The 22345-nt window shown below is 41.9% G+C and overlaps 1 protein-coding gene, 1 long non-coding RNA gene and 1 other non-coding gene across 3 annotated transcripts in view; 1 reads left to right on the top strand and 2 right to left on the bottom strand.

Annotated features, from left to right (window-relative positions):
* The window catches only part of Prss12 (serine protease 12), an 85298-nt gene extending 73914 nt beyond the window's left edge, over positions 1-11384 (top strand). The window contains exons 10-11 of the mRNA XM_008846053.3: positions 7130-7410; positions 9736-11384. Coding sequence (XP_008844275.1) covers positions 7130-7410; positions 9736-10043 — 589 coding nt within the window. The 3' untranslated portion in view covers positions 10044-11384. The remainder of the gene's footprint in view (positions 1-7129; positions 7411-9735) is intronic.
* A 448-nt stretch (positions 11385-11832) lies between these two features.
* On the bottom strand, positions 11833-12912 carry LOC103744299. The gene is made up of 2 exons (XR_607698.3): positions 12553-12912; positions 11833-12050 (listed from the first exon to the last, which is right to left on the bottom strand). It is a non-coding gene; the product is annotated as an uncharacterized LOC103744299 (long non-coding RNA).
* On the bottom strand, positions 12375-12505 carry LOC115072512. The gene has a single exon (XR_003851568.1). It is a non-coding gene; the product is annotated as a small nucleolar RNA SNORA24 (small nucleolar RNA).
* Positions 12913-22345: the final 9433 nt, after the last annotated feature.

The following is a 22345-nucleotide window of genomic DNA, read 5'->3' as shown; positions in this document are numbered from 1 at the left end:
TTGTATTCTTTTTCATTAAATTCCAGGAATTCTTTTATTTCTTTCTTCATTTCTCCTTTGACCCACTCATTGTTTATGAGTGTGTTGTTTAATCGCCATGAGTTCATGTAGTGACTAGGGCTTTGTCCAGTGCTGATTCTGAGCTTTATTGCATTGTGGTCTGATAGAATGCATGGAATTATTTCAATTTTTTTTGTATCTGTTGAGGTTTGTTTACTGGCCCAGAATGTGGTCAGTTTTTGAAAAAGTTCCATGGGGTGCTGAGTAGAAAGGATATTCTTTGTTTCTTAGGTGGAATATTTGAAAGATGTTTCTTAGGTCCATTAGATGTACGGTATCATTTAATTCAGACATCTCTCTCTTTATTCTTTGTCCAGTTGACCTGTCTAATGGAGACAGTGGGGTACTGAATTCCCCTACTATTACTGAGTTGGGATTAATCTATGTCTTAAAGTCCTGTAGTGTTGTTTTTATGAATTTGGGTGCACCAGAGTTTGGTGCATATATGTTAAGGATTGTAATATCTTCTTGGTTAACTGTTCCTTTGCTCAGAATGAAATGACCTTCCTTATCTCTTCTGATTAGTTTTACTTTGAAGTCTATTTTGTCAGATATTAGAATTGCAACTCCTGCTGTTTCTTAGTGCCATTTACTTGGAATATTCTTTTCCATCCTTTCACCTTAAGGTCGTGCCTGTCCTTGAACGTGGGTTCGTTTCTTGCACATGGCAAAAAGATGGATTTTAATTCTTAATCCATTCACTTAGCCTGTGTCTTTTGACTGAGGAGTTCAGTGCATTGATATTTAAGGTTATTATTGAAAGATGTCTATTGGTTGCCATCATTTTGAATGCTGTTTGTGTTCTTTGTCTAATTTTGTGTTTCCTCAATTAAACCTTTATTTTCTTTCATTGCACGTGGGGTATAGTTGTTTCTTTCTCTGCTCTCTGTATTGCTTCAAGTATTCTTTGAAGGGGTGGTTTTGTGGACATGTATTCTTTCAGGCTATTCGTGTCATGGAAGATTATTTCTTTCCTCCTGAACTATAATAGACATTTTTGCTGGGTAAAGTATGCTGGGCTGGCATCTATTGTCATGCAGAACTGGAAATACCGTGGTCCAGGCTCTTCTGGCTTTCGTACTTTGCATTGATAAATCAGCTGTAATTCTGATGGGCTTTCCTTTGTGTGAGCTGTTGTTTTTCTTTTGCTGCTTTTAGTATTCTGTCTTTGTTCTGTACATTTGGTGCTTTTACTATGATATGTCATGGGAAGTTTCTTTTCTCATTCTATCTGTTTGGTGTTCTATGTGCTTCCTGTATTTGTATGGGGCTGCCTTTCCTTAATTTCTGGAAAATCTCTTCCACAATCCTGTTTAAGATCCAGTCAATACCGTTAGCCTGAAATTCTTCTCCTTCCTCTATGCCTATGATACATAGATTTGGTCTTTTCATGGTGTCCCACATCTCTTGCATATTCCATTCCTGCGTTTTTTTAATTTTTCATAATGTTTGCTTGAGTGGTCCAATTCTTCAACTTTATCCTTCAGTATCGATATTCTGTTTTCCATTTCATCCATTCTAGCAGTGAAGCTTTCTCCTTTTGTTTCAAGTTGGCCTATTGAGTTTTGCACTTCCTTATTCATTTCTGCCTGAGTTTTCTTCAATGTTTCTAGCTCTTTTGTGAATTCATTCAGAAGTTTATCCCTATCTTCTTCAGTTCTTCGATTTGTTTGTTCGTGTGTTCTTTGAATTCATTGAATTCCTTGATCATGCTTATGATTGTTCTTTTAAATTCTGTGACCTGAGGAGTTATCTCCTTGTCCAACTCTTCTACAGGATTGGTGGAGTTTCGTGGGGACCTAGTGTTTTGGCTTTCCATTTTGTTATTCTTTCATTGTGATTTTGGCATGTGAATTTTTTTTGTTTATGATTCTGATATGAGAATTAAGTTGAAGTATGCATCTGTTTGTATTATTGGTGTGCCTTGGTCCTTTTCTTATTGGTTATGTAAAGCTGATTGGTCCATATTTCAGGTCCTCTCATATTTTATTTTGGAGGGAACTCATGGCTTCGGATCAGCTACTCAGGAACACCCACAGAAGCCCCAGTCAGGTTCCAGTCAGGTACACTCAGGATTTCTTCTAAGGTTTGGACCCCTACTAGCAGGAACTCAGAGCAAAATTTGGGGAAGTTCCCTAAGCAGGGCTGATTTGGGGACTCAGCTGGTCTGCTAAGTTCTGAACCCATCCTCTCAGGTGTCTCAGGGACTGAGTTCTCAGCCCCCGTGGCAGAGGGAGGCTGGAACAGGCACTCTCTGGTGGTCTGCTGAGATTACAGTACACAGATGTAGGTCTAAACCCACCCTCTCTGGCTCTCTGCTAAAATCTCAGCCTTATCCTACCAAAGCCATGTCTGTCTGCCCTGGGGCCTTGGGAGGGGCCTCACGCAATCCCAGTTAGGGGCTTGGGTACAGTGCAATTAGGGGAAGCTCACCACTACATGGAGGCAGGTTCTAGGCACTTTCAGGCAGTCCCCTGCATTCTCAGCCCCTATGCCAGAGAGAGGACAGAACAGGCACTCTCTCACAGTCTGCTGAGATCACAGTGGCTACAGAGAAACTACCGTCTCAGGCTGTCTGATTTAGAGGCATTTTTTTTATACAACAAAGTCTATCAATATAACAGAAATTCAACCAGGAAGACTAAAATACATGAAAAAGGGATTCCTTTACATTTTCTTTGGAAGCCTAGAACCATAACAAATGGTTTTCACATCTGCAAATACACTGGGGCAAAGTTTTCTCCCTGAAGTATGTAATTACATCCTCTAAAAGGGGTGATGGAACTAAACAAATATTTGGTTGGAAAACTAGTCAAGATATATATATATATATATATCTCAGATGTTTCTCAAATCTCAAATATAAAAATCTGTTTTTTAAAAAAATGGAGTTTGGGCTATGGAGATGGCTGAGTTCAGTAAAATATAAGGTGCTTGCCTTGGAAGTATAAGGACCGGAGTTCAGATCCCCAGAATTCACATAAAAAGCATGTTTATAATCCTGGGGATGGCGAGATGAGAGGTGGATTCCAGGAGCTGATTAGTCATTTGGCCTAACCTACCTGGCAAAGTTCCAGGTCAATCAGAGTCCCTGTTAAACAAAAGGTGGAAGGCACCCCAGGAACAACACCATGGTTGTCCTCTGACCTTTACATGCACCCAAACACATATGCACCCATAACCACATGAATACACACACACAGAGAGAGAGAGAGAGAGAGAGAGAGAGAGAGAGAGAGAGAGAGAGAGAGAAATACGTTTAGTTGGTCCACTCCATACATTAGCATATACATTGAATACATATGCTTTTTGCATCTCGATGTGTTAGAAACCTCTGAGGATGTTGACTCTACCTACTGAATTCTGAGCATACAGGGGCAGTAGCTGTGCCCATGCCTTTCATAGCCTTTTGTTCACTTGTAAATTCCAATCACCTAGGACGTATCCTGGCCTTGGCAGTTTACAATCTCAGAGATTGTGTGGCTTGGGTATTTGTATTTTTTTAAGTGGCAGGAGTGGTTCTGAGGAATATCTAGCATTAATAGAATATTAGATATTTGCAGAGATTTTGAGAGTCAGAAACTTTTGTGATAGTTTTGTTGTATATGGGAATTAGCAAAATGTCTTTTCATTTCAGTAAGGTAGAGATGAGAGTTTAAGTGTGTATGTGGACTTGGATATCCTTCAAAATAAGTCACTCACCATATATTTACTAACACACATGCCAACATACAAAAAGAATGTATTTTAAAAAGTAACTTGAGGCCAGGCATTGTGGCACACGCCTTTAATCCCAGCACTTGGGAGGCAGAGGCAGGTAGATCTTTGTGAGTTCGAGGCCAGCCTGGTCTACATAGTGAGTTCCAGGACAGCTGGGGGGCACATTTTATATTTATTTTATAAAATTATACACGGGAGGTAGAAGCAGGCAGATTTCTACGAGTTCAAAGCCAGCCTGGTCTACAAAGTGAGTTTCAGGACAGCTGGAACTACAAGGAGACCTGTCTCAAAAAAGACAAAAATAAATAAATAAATAAATTAATTAATTAATTAATTAATTAAATAAATAATAAATAAATAAAAAGCAACTTGAGGGAAGAGTTATTTTGGCTCACAGTTTGAGGAGACACAGCCTGCAGGAGAGGATGGCAGAATTCATGGCTGCAGGAATGTGAGGCAGGGGTTCCTCGTAGCTGGACAGGCCAGGAAGCTGAGAGCAGAGACTACTAAACTGCCTTCCTCCTTTTTGCCTTTTTATTCAGACTGAGGTCCCAACCATGGAATGGTGTCACCCACACAAGGTGTGCCTTCCTTCTTCAGTTCAGCTTCTCTGGATGAGTGTCTCCGAGGTGATTCCAAATGCAGTCAGGTTGACAGTGAAGGTTAACTGTCAAATATAGTTTTGGTTTGTTTGTCTTATGAGGCAGAGCTGGACGCTCATGAGGTTAGGAGACCTGGATCTGACTCTGTCTCTGTCTCCCTCTCCCTCGGGTTCTCTGTGTAATGATTTCTCTCTGCCTCTTACTTGGGGTACTCTTAGGGGTGGTCAGCAAACACGGAGTGGAGATGCTGAAATATAGCATTATATTTGGAGCAGAATTTAAGAAACTATCTAAAGCTGCACTCTTGAAAATGACATTCAGTTTTCATATTAATTACATTTTACAATGATATTTTACTTTGAATATTGTATCTTAAGATACTGTTAATAAAATATATGAAATTTAAAATGCACTAGTAATATTAGTACATAGAAAATGGGAAATATTCAAATACTTGTTTATTCTCCACAGCTATTACTTTTTACTGTTTCAGAATGTAAAATAGTTCTAAGTTTTAATTTTTGAAATAGATCTGCAAAAGCATACTATTTAGGCACAAAAAGCCTCTGAACTTTAAAGATATATGATGATTTACATTTGAAAATGGAGAGTTGTAAGAGACCACAGGGAATTACTAGAATTTATGGATCAATAGTTGGTGGCTATATAATTATACAAGATGGGCAGAGCCTTACTTAGGGCCATTAGAAGGCTCAAACCTCTCATAACATGGGAGTAAATGGGGGGTTATACTTTAAATAGAGCAGTTATTAGGAAATTCCAGTCACTAAGAAATTTCTATTAGAAAACTATTGAATTTAAAGTCAAATTCAAGTATACAGATCTTGAAAATAGTGGGACTCTCAAATTTTGTTGCAGAAGAAAATAAAGGATTTTTAATATTGAAAAATTAAATTAAAAAAATGTCCTGCTAGGTGCCAGCATGAAGTATGGGGACCATTGATGAAGCCAGGGATAGAGCTTGGGCAGGCAAAGGGAAAAGATGGAAAGTTCTGAGAGCAGTGACTGTGCAGTTGATGTGGTGGTGCATGCCTGGGATCCCAGCACTCTCTAGACTGAAGCCAGAGGCTTCACATAGTTTGAGGCTACGCATAGTGAATTACAGAATTCCAGGCCAGCCTTGGCTACATGTAGCTTCAGATCCTGTCCAAACAAATGAACAAACAAACAAACAAACAACAAACCAGTTATAAAATAAGTCTGTCAGTCAACTCTGAAAGTGGTGAAGGTGCCCCATGACCTGCAGTATCAGGTGTTCAGCTAAGATTTGATTCTTTCTGTAAAAATAGCACATCTGTCTCATTAGCATGAAATTTAAACTCAAATTAATGTGACCAAGTAATATGCATGGCAAAGAATTGTTTTAAAACAAATTTCCTTACAACTTAGTATCATTAAATGTTTGGTTTATGTACCTGTTATGTATTTCTAATATACCGTTTCTTGGGTGAAAGTGGTTGTGAGTGGAGAAAATTTTAAGAAGCCCCGCATAAGATGCCGTAAGTAGTGGTACAGGATGAGTAAGCACGGAGCTGTAATCGTCACTGAAGAAGATGCAGGCTGGTGGGCTGGCTCATGGATTCATGTGTTCTGGGTCAGAAGTCTCACTTGGGGACCCTTGCCACCTCAGGAACATTTGGCAATTTCTGGAGACAGTTTTGGTTCTTACAACTGGAGGCAGAGACTGGGTGTATGATTGTGTAGTGATCAGAGGACAGGGATGCCTTGAAATACAACACAGGGAATAGCCCTCAAACGAGAATTCTCTGGCTCAAACTGTCAGGGGCTGAAATTGAGGAATCAAGGCATGGTATTCATAAACAGACCCAGAATTATTAATCTAGTAAACAGTTTCTACTTTCATAGCGTAACTTCTCATGAAAAAAAGGTATACATATTTAAAAAAATAAGCATTTATTATTCACTAAATCAACAAGCACATGCTGTATTCACTACTCTGGGTACTAGGATTTCTCAGTGAACATGACAGATAAAGATTCCTGACTTGGGGGGCTGGAGAGATGGCTCAGCTGTTAAGAACACTGGTTGTTCTTGCAGAAGACCTGGGTTCAAATCCTAGCACCTACATGGCAGCTAACAACTGCCCGTAACTCCATGTCCAGGGGATCCGAGAGCCTCTTCTGTCTTCCATGGGCATTGCATGACATGGGTGCACTTACCTACATGCAGGCAATACACGCATACACATAAAATAAAAATAATAAATAAAAATATTTTTAAAAAAGATTCCTGACTTGAAATAACGTAACTTTTTTTTTGAGACAGGGTTTCCTTATGCTGTCCAAGGTGACCTCAAACTCATTATGTAGCGCAGGCTGGCCTTGAACTCATGACCCTCCTGCTTCAACCTCTGGAATGCTGGGATTAAAGGCATGTTGTCACAAAGCCTGCCTGGAATAATTTATTCAAACAAGGGGAGAGAGAGAATGTGTGATAGCTAGTGAGCTGGCAAACAATGAGAAGTGTGAAATCAAATGAGGTGTGACAGATCTAGAGTTTATCGTGAAATCCAAGTACAAAGTCCGGGCAGCAGGCTTCCAGGAGGGAGCCCTAAGCATGAGGTTAGAGAAATGGAAAGAAAGGCTAAGTTTTCAAAGGGCGATGACGTGGAATGAAGATTCACAGGACCTCCATAAATGTTCGCAGCTGTCAACCAGTCTTCTTTTTCTGAAGTGAGCCTCTCATTTAGCGTGCTCTTCTTTCAGGTATGGGAACAGCTCGAGAAACTATGCTGTTCGAGTTGGGGATTATCACACTCTGGTACCAGAGGAGTTTGAGGAAGAAATTGGAGTTCAACAGATTGTGATTCACAGGCAATATCGACCAGACAGCAGCGACTATGACATTGCCCTGGTTAGATTACAAGGACCAGAGGAGCGATGTGCCAAGCTCAGCACCTACGTTTTACCAGCCTGTTTACCTCTATGGAAAGAGAGGCCACAGAAAACAGCCTCCAATTGCTACATAACAGGATGGGGAGACACAGGTAGGACAAAGAAAAAAGCTAGAACTAGACACCTTCCTGTCTGGAATCCACACTTTGGGTGTGCTGTGGTTAATGAGATCTTAAACAGATGGGCTCAAGCTTAGATGCCTGGATATTCTGCCAAGTGTGAAACTATGAATGCAATCAAGATTCACATCCCAAGGGACTGTTGGTTTCAATTCCAATTTTAGCACACACTGATAGAACTCAACTGCTAGTAGAGCTTAGGGGTAGAAAGTGTTTTACAACTTTTAGTTGCCCAGACTACTGAGAGGACAGGGAAGAGATTTAAAGACTCCAGTCCAAGGATTCAGTCCAGCATTCTGTAGTTTAGAAAACTTTTCCAGATGACTTTAAAGTAGTTGGCCCAGTAAAGGACTTTTTTGGTGTTTGATGGTCTGTTCTTTTTGCCAGGGAACCCTTTATCAAGCTAAATTTTAGGGAGAATTCCTGAAATTAGCAAAATTTTGTAAGTGGACTGTGGGGTCGAAGAGAAGGCCTTGAAGTTTCTCCTCCAGGCTCCCTTCACTTCCTTTGCACTGTCAAGCTCTATGCAGGAATATTCAACGTATGTTCTTGGGTGAATGGAGCTCCATGAACCGTCTTGCTGTGGAGACAATCAGTGCACGTCAGACAGTGCGTACTTGGGATGGGCCTTGATATAGACCTAGGTCTTGCCTGGATTAGATGCTCAATACTCAAATGACTATTAAATAATGAGAAATATCATAGGTTGGCTACTTTCTGTTTTGAAATTTTACTTATACTCAGAAAAAGTATCAAGCATATTTTGGTAAGTGTTGAAAATGTGTTTAGTATGTATAAGTCCATCTCACCATTTCATAATACACAATAAAGCTAGATTTTTCATTATTTCACAGCAGCAACAAATCAGTACCGTAAGAAGGCTGCTGTTTTAGAATTGTGATTACTTCGTAAGAAATCGTTCATCACTTCCTTTTAGGATGATCTGAATTAACAGAAATGATCAGGAAAGTACATTTTCTAGAATGTTTTCAATGGCCTAGTTAGTCCAATTTAGTATGCTAAGACAATGTGGAGGACATATCAGCTGTACATTTAAGCTGGTCTACAATAAATGGCATGCTGAGAAGTGCCGTAGTAGCAGGTGGTAGGACTTAGCCTGTTTTATATATGGGAAATTATGTGCAGTTTTATTTCTACACCATTCTTTTATATGTATGTATTGTTTTTATTTCTTTATGAGTGTATTGCCTGCATGTATGTGAGTATACCCGTGTCCTGCAATGTTGCAGAGGTCAGAAAAGGGCTTTGGATTCCCCCAAAACTGGAGTTAAGGACAGTTTGTAGCTGCCATATGGGTACCGGGAATTGAACCCAGGTCCTCTGCAAGAGCAGTCAGTGCTCTTAACCACTGAGCCATCTCTCCAGCCCCTCTGGACCATTCTTATATAACACCGCATCCCTATTTTGAACAGCTACCACCTTACGTACTCATATAAAATGGCCATATATACTCCTAAAATTCAGTGTAGATTGAGATGGTTCTTACGCGAACCGATGTCACCAAACAGCTAGAGTACATATTTACCTTTTTGATATACAGAATTCAGTAACGCAAGTAATTAACAAGTGTTCCCTTTAAGCTATCCTCTAGAGCCATAAACATGTGGATGAGTGTTTTGCCCTGCATGTATATTAAGTGCACCAGTATACACAATGCTCAGAGGCCAGAAGAGTTAGATCCCCTGGAGTTACAGATGGTTGTTGGCTGCCATGTGGGTGCTGGGAACCAAACCTCGGTCTTCTGCAACAGTAGCCAGTGCTCTTAACTACTGAGCCATCTCTGCCCCTCACCCCTTAAGTGTATTTCTAGACAGGCATGGTGGCACACACCTTTAATCCCAGCACTCGGGAGGCAGAGGCAGGTGGATCTCTGTGAGTTCAAGGCCAGCCTGGTCTACATAGTGAGTTCCAGGACAGCTGGGGCTACCTCAAAAAAACCAAAAAAAAAAAAAAAAAAATTGTATTTCTTATCTGTATGAGTGTTTTGCCTGTATCTAAGTGCACCTGTTATGCAGTGCCCGTGGAAGCCAGAAGATGGCATTAAATACTTTAGAACTGGCTGCATGTAAGTGGGGGAAGCAAACCAGGGTTCTCTTTGACAAGTTAGCACTCTTAAATGCTGAACCATCTCTCCAGCCCCCATTTCTTAACTCATTATTAAACGTTTGTGAAGGGTATTAAGTACTACTTACGGGGATCACACATCTTGATCATTAAACTGCTAAATGTGATCATTCGCTGCAGCCTGTGTCTAACTCAGGTCTTTGTTCTGAGCAGGCCGTGCCTATTCAAGGACACTACAACAAGCAGCCGTCCCCTTACTTCCCAAGAAGTTTTGTGAAGAGCGATATAAAGGTCGGTTTACAAGGAGAATGCTTTGTGCTGGAAACCTCCAAGAACACAAACGTGTAGACAGCTGCCAAGGAGACAGTGGAGGGCCACTCGTGTGTGAACAGCCTGGAGAGACCTGGGTTGTGTATGGGGTGACTTCTTGGGGGTATGGCTGTGGAATCAAAGATTCTCCTGGTGTATATACCAGAGTCTCTGCCTTTATACCTTGGATAAAAAACATCACCAAACTGTAATTTATGGAAAGTTCAGGAGGAAAACAAGATGCTGTTGGGAAGCTTTCGGGCTTCATTATTAGCACTAAGCCAGGGGTGACAAGTATTGTGGAGATCAAAGTTTCTGCTTCTTGTCATAAAGACTGTTGTGCTCTCTGCTGCTTTTCAGAGTTAGCTGAACAGTTTTGGGCTACAGTGCAATGCCTTTAGCATTGTTCTTAATTTTAATGGAAAAGTGAAATTGTCTTCTCTGCATTCTACTTTACCCTCTTTCCAACAAAGGCATTTATTTGATTGAGACCTTTTAACTGAATATAGTATAGATTAGGTGCCTACATGTGACCTAAACTACTTAAAATTTGATCTTGGCTATGTTCAAATAATATTGACATACTATTTTCTATTTATACTCAAATCTTATAAGGGTTTGACAAGTTTTTTCATATACCAGTATCTCCATAGCTTTTGTTAAAGGCCAGAAAGGCAAAGGAGTTCCATTGTAAATTATAATCAGGGTAGGATCAGTAGGCCACAAGGACACGTTTGCCATAGCGTATTTCTTAATATGATGTGATAGTCACAAGTATCAAAGTACCAAGAACCATGGAAAATCTAAGTGTTCTTGTTGCATCATCAGCAACCAGCAATCATGGTAATAAGCGGCCTAGAAAGACATTTCCTCCAGATCATTTAACCACAATTTGGCCAGTGTGAAATGTTAGCCTTTTTTGCTTTAGTTTTCTGGACTGTGATAGAAGAGTGCCATCTACTGAAACTTTCTAGAAAAATTAAGGGTTTCCAAAGAATATTCTGTCAAAATTTGTTTCCTCCCTATACATAAGTTCCTAAGTGTTTAAAATCTTAATACACACAGCAATCAAACTATGGCAAGCACTACACTATGTGCAACTGACTTAAGAGGCCAACATCTTATAGTAGCCTAGTTTTTAAATGGAAAACAGGTCAAATCACTGACAGGTCTCAATTTCAGTTAAACACAAACCTTACTGCTAAGGGATCACTTTTATGGTTCTTTCCTAAAGTTAAGCTTCCCTGGATATAAGGCTTTTAATATTCTTTACAGGACAATATTTGGCCAAAAAAAAAAAAAAGCATACTATGAGAAATACCATCACAGCCCCTTTTAAACACCTCAAAACTGGTTAAGATCAATACAGCTATAAATAATCTATGTCAAAGGACTCGACTTTACTTTCTGCATTGACTTGCCTTTTTCTCATTTTGAAAACACTTGGTACAGACATTAAGGTGCTATTATATAGTTCACTTCCGGAATGCACAACCTGTGTTTATCAAAGTTTTTCTAGAATCCCATTACTTTTTAAAAGGCAAGATTTTTGCAACCTGAAGAAAAACCACAGTAGCACTCACTTTGAGGCTCAACTATACATGGCATATACTTACAGAGGACTTGGGAAACAAAACGCAGCATGTTTACCTTTCTGGGATGCTCACTGATTCGTGTAATCAAACTACATTGTTGGTACAAGCAAGATTCATACTTAAAACTAGTGATTAGCAAACGGAAAGGGTAGTTGATAGCCCGTACTTTGCTAAGTCTGAAGTATAACCAAAGAGATTCAAAGGTCATCCTTATTTTGTCTTGTGAGTTTTAAAACAACGTTTGGTGCACATTTCTGTTAATAAAGTGTATAGCTTTCTCATCCTTTGCAGCTGCCATCATTGGAGGGGGTGGTTTAAAAGACCACTAAAGGTTAGGTAACCCAATAGCTTTCCTCTCTTTCTAAAGTGCTACTAACATCAGAACTGTTCATGTCATCCACACATGTTCCCCCAAAAAGAAACTTTATTACTTATTATTCGGGTACAAAGTTTTAAAACACTTAAACAAGAAACATCTTATATAAATACTAGTTCAAATAAAGTTCAAGCTTATTGAAAACAGTGCCCTGTAGGCATTTAAAACAACCATTTCCCACGACTTAAATCTGGTGAACTACTGTAAGATACTGAAGACCTCAGCCATCATCGCTTTGGCTTTGATACCTGCAAGAAAAGAAGACCAGCATTACAAAAGATCTGTGCACTCCCCATTCTGAGAGCCAAGCTTTTTCATTACCTATTTAACTGGATTAATTCTAAGTTACACGTCAGCAGAACAGGGAAATTACACCTAACCGTGATTAACCTGGAACCCCAAAAAACATTCGCGAAAGGAAGCTGCTTTCCGCCTGGGAGCTGGTGTGGGTCGGATGCACAGGCGGCGGAGCTCTGCGCTAAGATGGCTCCTAGGGCCATCTTTACAGGTTTTCTATTATCCAACACCAACGAACAAACCCAGGAACCTGGCATCCCACCGCTTACAGCAAAGAATGTTACTTGTGTCAGTCAGAATCTGATACCAATGAAATGGTGACAGCTTTGCCAATAAACAAGAATATGCTCTTCCATGGCTAGGAAGGGAGACTGCCACAGCCGACAGGTCCCAAAGACACATGGAGATCGCGACCCAGAACTACACCGCACCGCCCCTAGAGGTATTACTCACCATCTGGAGCGAACGGTGGCGGGTCTCAGCGCGCAGTCACCGCCGAACAAGGGGTCCACGCCGCGCGATGCCGACAGCGGAACTGCTGAGCTGCCCTCCCACCCCAGCGCCGTGCCGGCGGGGGAGCCCTTTTCCCGGAGCACGTGTTCTCACCCGCAGTTTCCGCGCGACCTAGGGAGCACCGCGGCTCTGCGACCGGCCCGCGAGGGGCGCGGACAGCACAGGTCTTGAAACGCTTGCATTTTAATTATGCCCAAGAGTCTTGCCCCAGGACCCATCTTAGCGCAGTGCTCCCTCAGCCGAGAACCCGACCTACGCCATCTCCCCGGCGGAAAGGAGCGCGGAGCTGTGCCGAACGCTTTTTTATACCCTCGATGACGCTTTCCGTGCGGCGCCGCGCGGGGGCGGGGCCTAGCGTTCACCCCGCCTCCTCGTCGGCCGTAGGTGGGTGGATCTGGAGGCCCGGGTCCTACGCATGCGCATACGACGCAAACGCGTTTTCTAGTGTCCAGAAAGGAGGTGGTGACTGAACCTCGGCAGGAAGGTGCATTTGTTTACTTTTTTTCTCATTGTTGGACCAAGTCCAGCAGTTGTCACATTAACCTTCTGTTAGGTTAATGTTTCTCGGTATTTTTTTTTTTGGTCTTTTTGAGACAGGGTCTCCCTGTAGTCCCGGCTGTCCTGGAACTCACTGTGTAGACCAGGCTGGCTCGAACTCACATGTCTGCCTTTGCCTCCCTAAAGGCGTGTTCTACCGCGCTGACTGGTGTTTGTCTCTTGATGAGCTGTCTAGAGGCGACTCGTGAGCGCCCGCTGGTGACTGCTCGCTGGGCCAGGCCTCTGCTGCTGGTTTGGTCTGTTTTCGCGCAGTACTGACCGCATTCCAAAAGAGGGCACAGCTAGGCAAGGGGAAGATGACTTGGGCGGCCAGGACTCGCCTCCTAGCGGCCCTCCCCTCTGGAGGAACCAGCGGTGTTCTTGGGCAAGAGCTTATTAAATCACGCCAAATGTGCTTTCTCCCCTTTACTCTGGTGTGAAACAGAAGGGCCCAAGTGAAGCCTTAATTTAGTGCTTGGACCATTTGAGGCAGCAGTTCCTGTCAGGGAAAATGGTGTAAAGATCTTGGGTTAAGAAAGCTACAGAGAAGGGCTACAAAGAGTGCTATGTACGGCGCAAGGGTGGAGGACTGAATTGGAGCAAAATTGTGCCAGTGTCAGAATGAGCATTAATTGGGGGCTGGAGTGATGGCTCAGCGCTTTAACAGAAGACCGGGTTCGACTCCCAGCACCTACATGGCAGCTAACGATAGCTCTAGTTCCAGGGTATTGGCCTTCTGTCCTCCCGGGACAATGCACAACACCGGTGCACTTAGATGCAGGCAACGCATGTAACCCATAAAATTAAAAGCTAGAAAAGAATGCGTGTTAATGGAAGACACGTTTGAATCTGAAGGATCTAGGGGTGCTTCTAAAGCCCTCCCGTATTCCTCACCTTATTTTCCTTCACCTCACTAACGAACTGAAATAACTATTGGATAACAAAGCTTTAGCACAAACAGTAGGGTTTTTTCCAAAACACTTTTTTTTTTTTTTGGTCTTTTTGAGACAGCGTCTCCCTGTAGCCCCAGCTGTCCTGGAACTCACTATGCAGACCAGGCTGGCCTTGAACTCACAGATATCCGCCTGCCTCTGCCTCCCAAGTGCTGGAATTAAAGGCGTGTGCCACCACGCCCGGCCCCCAAACACTTTTTTATCTGGGCTCTCTGATGTCTGCTTCTTTAGAGATGGAGAACTTGGAAGTCTGAGCATTGTAAACTGCAAGCTGTTCCTTCTGCCAGGTCTTTCCTAGGTTGTCAGTTTATTCTCCCTGCATCTTCCTATGTGTATTCTTTTGTGCTAGTCTCACCAAATCTCCTTGAAAGGTCAGTAGTCATATTTGATAAAGGTCTACTTTAATAACCTCATTTAACCTTAATTACCTCTTCAAGAAACATGATTCCAAATACTGGTACATTCAGAGGTTTAAAAAAAATTGGGGGGAGCACAATTTGGTATAAGACTATACATTTGGTATAAAACAAACTTATGCTAGGCTTCGTTGTCTTACTGAAGGTTTTAAATGAAGTGACCGTTTCTGTGGTTAGGTAGCTAGAACTGGATTAATGACAATGTACTTTCATATTTTGACTTTTAACTAACATTTGTGTTTTTTCTGAACCTGAACTTTTAGAATGTTCCTTTTGCTACTCCATTATTTTGCTTATGATCTTTTCTTTATCTTGACTGTCTCCCCAGCTATTGCCATCTGCTGGATTTCTTTGCAGCTTTCCATGCTTGTCTTGTGGACATTTTCACTGCTCCAACGGAATTTAATTTTTTTCTCATTTTTTGACATATAGTAGTTCTAGTTTGTTCTTCTCTTGCTGTGATAACATCTTATAGGTTAAAGTCCATCTTCTGTTGCTGTGACAACAGAACAGGTTCAATTCCATTATTGAGGGAAACCAAGGCAGAAATACAAGGCAGGAGTTTGAAGTAGAAATAGCTGAAGACTATTGCTCACTGGCTTGGCTCCCCTGCTTGCTCAGTGAACTTTTTTATATAGCCCAGGCCCATCTGTCCATGGAATGCATTGCCACAGTAGGCTATGTTCTCAAATATCAGTTAGGACTCTCAGCATTCCCTCTGAAACTTCACAAGACAAGACTCTACCATCTACCTTTCTCTCAGCATTCTTCGAAGATCCCACAGAATAACCCATTAAGCTCTGAGCACTCAATGGCTTTTCCGGGTCAGAGGTCCAAACACTTCCACAATCCTCCCCCAAAACAATATGGTCAGGTTCATCATACCAAGACCCTAGCCTCTGGTGCCAATTTCTGTTCTAGTTTGCTTTTCTGTTACGGTAATAAACACAATGACTGTGGTGGTTTGAATGAGAAATGCCCACCCCCCATAAGGCTCAAGTGTTTGAACACTTGGTACCTAGTTTGTGATCTGTTTCAGAGAGGTCACAGAACCTTTGTGAGGTGAAGCTTTGGGAAGTACATTACTGGGAACGGGCTTTGCGAGTTCTTAGCCTTGCTCCAGTTCCAGTTCGCTCTCTACTTGGTTTTTGGAATCAAAGATGTGAGCTCTGGGCTTCCTGTCGCTATGCCAAGAGCTAGACTCAATTCACTGGAGCATAAGCTAAAATAAGTCTTCCTTAAGTTGCCTTTAGTCATGGTGCTTTGTTGTTGTTTTGGTTTTGAGAGCAGGTCTCCTGTATTCCTAGCTAGCCTGGAACTGGCTATGTAAACCAAGCTCACCTTGATCTCACAGAGATCTGCCTGCCTCTGCCTCCAAAGTGCTGGGATTAAAGGCATGTACCACCAGGCCTGGCTCGTGGTCATGGTGTATTATCACAGCAACAGAAAAGTAACTAATACAATGTCAGAGAGCTACTTGGGGAGGAAAGGTTTATTTCTTTTTATAAGTTACAGTCCACTGAAGGAAGCCAAGGTAGGAACTCAAAGCAGAAACCAGGGATGAATACTGCTTACTGGCTCACTTTCCTTGGCTTGCTCAGCTACATTTCTTTTACAGCTCAGACTCACCTGCCCAGATGTGGTACTGCCCACATTGGGCAGGGCCCTCTTTCATCATCAATTAGCTATCAAGAAAATGCCCCACAGACATGCCCACAGACTGATCTGATTGAGGAAATTCCTCAATTGAGGGTCCTTCTTCCAGGTATGACGAGTTGATATCCAGGATCAGCCATCACAGCAGTAGTTGGATTTTCCTCTGCTGTCTTTATCAGAAACTCCTTGTGGTGAAACCTGTCATGTTCTTATTGGAAGTGCCTGGCAGAAAGACTTGTATTAAACCAGCACTCAGGGCCATTGCCAAATGCTTTGAAGTACTCAAGACCTGTTCTGAAGTACTCAATACCTGTTCTGATAACAACAAGTATTTATTTTAAGGGCCAGGGATATCACTTCATCAGTAGAATGCTTGCCTAGCATGCTCAAAGCCCTGGGTTCAGCCCCCGACACTGATAAACTGGTGTGGTACATACCTGTAGCCTCGGCACTAGGGAGGTGGAGATAAGAGGATGCTTGCTATGTAGCCCAGGACAAGTCCCAGGTTAGTCTTGGATACATGAAAAGGTTTTTTATTTTTATGTTTTTCGGCCTGGGTATGTAGCTTAATGGTGGCATGCTTGCCTAGTATGTAGTGTCCAGGAGAGAGGAGATGAGAGTTTCCTGCCATTTGTAATAAAATATTCTTTTCCATTCTACAAGGCTTGTTTGTTAAATTTTTATTAGCTTCCAGAAAATGCTTGTTCTGCAGACATTGTCCTTGCTTGGATAGACACTTCTTTTTAAAAATATTTTATTTATTACTATTTTTATTTTATGTGTACGAGTGTATTACCTGCATGTATGTGAGTGCACCTGTGTCGCGCTATGCCATGGAGGTCAGAGGAGGGTTTCGGATTCCCCTGGAACTGGAGTTAAGGACGGTTCATAGCCACCATGTGGGTGCTAGGAATCGAACCCGGGTCCTCTGCAAGAGCAGTCAGTGCTCTTAACTGCTGAGCCACCTCTCCAGCCCTGGATAGACACTTCTTAAAGAAGACAGGCATACAAAAGGATGATGATGAAAAAATACTCAGTGTCACTTGTTGTTGGGGAAATTCAAAGTTTAAAAAACCACACCAGTTAGGATGACTGTTATAAGAGAGAAAACAATAACGGATACAATGGGGATACAGAAAAAAAGGGAATTCTTTGCACAGTTGCAAAATTTTATTTTTTTTATTGAGTTTTTTTGTGTATTTCATACAGAACAGCTCAAACAATCTTAATCATCATGCCATCCCCACTGGCATCCTTCCATAGCCCCCGCTTCACTGCAGTCCATATACTCTTTCATCCCTATTAAGGCACACTGGGTTGTCAGTGTCCCCAGCTGTCCCCAGTGCAAATCTGTCTACTAAGTCTAGTCAGCCTATCTAGAGTCCCTTGTTTTAGGAATATCAGCTCTTCTTCATCTAGCAGCAATCAGTTGCCAACATTCCTTCAGATAAGATTGAGGTCTGCTGTTCAAATTTCCCAGTTCTATGCTGGGTTATTGTCTGCCTGAGTTTGCATGGGGCTTGTGTATAAAATTTTAAATTATTACAGCTATTATGGAAAGTAGCATGTTGCTTTCCTAAATAATAATAAAAAAAAGTATGAAGTTCTGAGGCAAGATCCCAGCTGAAGATGGGATGCCCATGTACCAAGAATAATATAGGGATTTGAACAGGAGACTGAGAGGTGAGGTTAGGAGGAGTGCCAGTGAAGTGTGTCCTGAAAGTCAAGAGTGGTTTAGAGACAGAGTAGTCCACTGTTTATGATGCAAGTAAGATGATGGCTGAGAAATGGCACTTGCATTTAGTAACACAGCCATTTGGGATCCTTTCAATAATTTTCAGGGAGAATGGAAGGAGAATCATTTGGAAAATTCTCTCGAGAAATTATGCTATGAAGCTTGTCTTAGTTACTTCCTGTTGCTGTGATAAAATACCATGGCCAGAAGTAACTTATGGAAGCAGTTTCAGGCTTACAGTTCCAGAGGGGGAGTCTGTAAAGGCGATGAAGGCATGATGGCAGGCAGCCAGAACAGGAAGGTGGCTGATCACATTTCCTTACAGGAAACAGAGAGGGAACTGGAAGTCGGGCAGGGCTTTATCCCATCAAAGCCCGCCCCAGTGATGTACTTCCTCCTGCAATGCCACACCTCCCCTTAATCCCCTCAAACAACTTCCCAACTGGGGACCAAATGTTTAAATACATGAGCCTGTGGGGGACATTCATTTAAGTCACAACAAAGTGGAAGAGAAATGAAGCGATCTGGACAAGTATCTGAGATCAAGTGTGCATTCTTTAAGTATGAGAGAAATGAAGGCTTTCTGATAGGGAAGATCCAGCAGAAGGGGAAAGATTGATGCTGGAAAGCTTGGATGAACTGCTGTGACAGGACACTGGATCTAGTGCACGGAGTCTGAAGCTAGCCTCAGATAACAGTTCAGGAATTCACCTATAGAACTGCATATGGATATAGATGGTGATAGGTGAATTGAAGTATTGGTGCAAATTATTGCATGTACTCGCCTACCAATTTGATTGTTTTTTCAGGGTAACAGAAAGGAATGTCATCAACTGCCAATTAGGATAAGGGAGAGATATAGACATTTGGAAAGCAATGGGAAAAATATAATTAAGAAATGTCAATATACTTAGAAATGTAGCAGGATTCTTGGGTATATTAGGAGTTCATGTGAGTTCTTGGAATGAATTTAAATTCAAGTCTTGGCCTGACTGTGTTTTCTCCATAACACACTCAGCTGCATAGGTGTAAGTGTATGGCTGACAGAGGTAGAATTAACCAAGAGTGGAATTAACTTTAACCAAAAGACCAAAATGATACAAGTAAGATGATGGCTGAGAAATGGCACTTGCCTTAAGTAACACGGCCATTTGGGATCCTTTCAATAATTTTCAGGGAGGATGGAAGGAAGATCATTTGGACGCTATTCCTGCAGACACATGAACAAATGTCTACTCACCCCCCAGATAGGGAACCAATGACAGGTCAAAGTTCAAGTAGAGAATGAGTTCATTGGGATTACTTACAGAAGCATGAATGTGAAGACTAGTTTTGGTTGTCAACTTGACACACTTGGGAAGAGGGAACCTCACCTGAGGAATTTCCTCCATCAAACTGTCCCATAGCATGTCTGAGGGGCGTTTTCTTGATTGCTAATTGATGTAGAGCTTGATGGAATATTTAAGGACAATATGGATTTTCATCCTTGTTTTCTCTGTGTGTCTCTGTCAGCGAGGTTTGACTAACAAGTTTGTGGTTAGAACACTGACACAACTAGCTAGAACCAGGACCTTTTGTCCTGGCAAAGCTTCGTCAATTCTATTTGTCTCAGAGACTTCCGCAATGACTTTTAGATGGGATTTACTTTTTTTTACCACATTTTTCTAAATTTAGAATAATTTGCCTGGTTTTAAGACTTAGGCGATAGCCAGTAAATATGTGAGTTTCCTTCCTGTTAGATTTCTGGAGAATAAAAGGAAAGATAGAGAAAGTAAGAGACAAGAAACCAGAGCCAGACCTGCAACAGGCAAGGAATGAATCATCTTCCTTTATTCAAAGAAGATACAGTGAGAGGCAGAGGTTGACCGCAGGAACCAAGCTTCTACAACTAGACAAAGAAACCAGGGAGCAGGGGGAGGGGGGTGTTATAGGAAAGTTGTGAGACACAGCTGTACTTTGTGGGGAGTTGAATTAGTGCCCAGGTTTGGTGTCTCTTCTCAGACAGGCGGGTGAGTCATCTATAGCACTCAGAAGGAGAAGGGCAGGCTCAACAAACTGTCTCTCTCAGTCCTGGGAGTGACCAGTTGATAAGGCTTGAGCAAGGTCAGGCTGCCAATTTAGGGCCAGTTAGACACTTTAAAGGATTTATGACTTTCCTTAATGAGGCTTGTGGCTCTTCTTGCAGTTCACACATTCTATCACTTCCCACTGTAACCCAGCACCTAAGGTATAAAAGATATGTGCTACTTCCCTTTGAGGTCTGAACTTTGAGGTTTGGGTTCCCTGGACCAGGCTGTAGCATAAATAAAATATGTGCTTCCAGTACACTGTCTGTCCTGCCTGATCTTTCTAACAAGCCCACTGTGGCAGGGCCACCTGTCGGCAGGTGGGCCTGGGCTATATAAGAAAGGTAGTGGAGCAAGCCACTAAGCAGCATTCCTCAGTCGGGTCTCCTTTAGGCTCCTGGCTTGAGTTCCTGCCTTGGCTTTTTTCATTGATGAACTGTAGCCTGTTAGATGAAATAAACCCTTTCCTCCCAAAGATGCTTTTGGTCTTGGTGTTTATCATAGCAACAGGAAGCAAATTAGAACAGTGGAGAGGGATTACTTACAGGAGCAGAAATTACTCAAAAATAGCTGCATCACCAAAAGCCCACCCCAATGTGGGTGATGTTCATGAAAGCTGGAAATCTGGGGATCTCACTGTGCACTTTGCAGGCATCTCAACAGGCCAGGCAGCTATTAGTTGGCCTGAGTCTCATCTGGCAGCTTGGCTGGTCAGAGCTTCTTTCAGATGACTTGGTCTGAGAATGTCTCTCAGCAGTTCTTATAGCTATATAGGTTTTGGGGAGGGGGCTAGTGAATCTAGACAGTTTCAGGGACTTCCTGAAGCCTTTGGATTGCTTGCTTCCTGAGCTTAAGGAGCTTCCCTGCAGGATAGAATGTTTCACTTCCCCGTATAAAGTCCCTGTTTTAGCACATTCCCTCTAAGATCGAAGGTTGTATCTCAGAGGAAATTGCTGCTCAGAAGATGTGTGCAAAGGGAAGGGTATATTGATCGCTGGTGGAATTTAAGCCCCACAGGAGGGGATGATCATGCATGAAAAGGACAAGGGCCATTGAAGTGTGATAGAAAGCATCAATCAGCCTGGAGGTGATAGTGTGTTAAAGGAATTTGGGACCTGGAGTTCCTGGGTAAGTATCTGGCATCAGAAAACACCTACCATGCATACTGAGACATCCAGCAGGCATATGGTGTATTTCACAGTTTAGCTTGAAGAGCTGGAACTGCTTAGATGTTCTGCTAGGAAACTGGCCTGCATTGCTGTAAGAATGAACTTGCGACCGGGCATGGTGGCACACGCCTTTAATCCCAGCACCCCCAGCACTCTGGAGGCAGAGGCAGGCAGATCTCTGTGAGTTCAAGGCCAGCCTGGTCTACATAGCTAGTTCTAGGTTGGCTGGAGCTACAGGGAGACCATGTCTCAAAAACAACAACAAAAAACTCCAAACAAAACAAAACAGAAACAGAGAGAGAGAGAGAGAGAGAGAGAGAGAGAGAGAGAGAGAGAGAGAATGAAAATTGCTTGTAGAATTTTAGAGATCATTGAGATGGGATGCTGCACAATATGTAACATCTCGAAGGCTAGATTCACCCCCTCTTCTACTTCCAGATGACTTTATGTAAAAATATCATTATTTACTTAACATTTAATATAACATAAAAATGGAATATCTTATTGTTTTGAAATCTTTGCCATCTAGTATTTGTAAATGCTTTCACATTACAATAATTTGGGAAATTTAATGATCATTTGTTAAAATTCTGTCCTTTTTCTTTTAACAATATACATTATAGATGTATCCCACCCTCAAATCAACTTGAGCCACTGTCCATAAGGATTAAATGTATCTCAGGAAGTGGGCAATATGTTTACATAAACATATTGTTTATGTAAAACAGTAAAATGAAACGAAATTATATTTAAAAAATGAAAATTTCTATACAGCCACTTGGTGGTGCTATTATCCTCTCATAAACCCCTAGGAAAATGACTAAAAAACATTCATTGATTATTGTGCACAAATTTTTTGATGTTAACGTGAGGAAGCACATGAAAATGGCTCCACCACCCTGCCCCGTGGCATCCTGTTTATGTAATTGTTTCTGATGAATTTTGAAAATGTTGATTCTAGTAAAAAGTAACAGCTTTCTTCAGAAGCATATCCTACAAATAAAATTAAAATACACTAGCCCTTCTGGGTATGATTTTGTTTTATTCTGATTACCTGTGTGCGCGTGTGTTTGTGTGCTGAGCGCAGGCACCCGCAGGGTCTAGAAAGGAGCGTCAGAGCCCCTGCAGCTATGACCCAACTGATGTGGGTGCTAGAAATTAAACTCAAGTCCTTTGCAAAATCAGGTACATACACGTAACT

This window comes from Nannospalax galili, unplaced genomic scaffold (genome assembly GCF_000622305.1).
Source record: "Nannospalax galili isolate Female #2095 unplaced genomic scaffold, S.galili_v1.0 scaffold142, whole genome shotgun sequence".
Taxonomy (NCBI): Eukaryota; Metazoa; Chordata; class Mammalia; order Rodentia; family Spalacidae; genus Nannospalax; species Nannospalax galili.
Note: the sequence above shows the minus strand (reverse complement) of the source record. Positions and strands in the feature narration are given on the sequence as shown.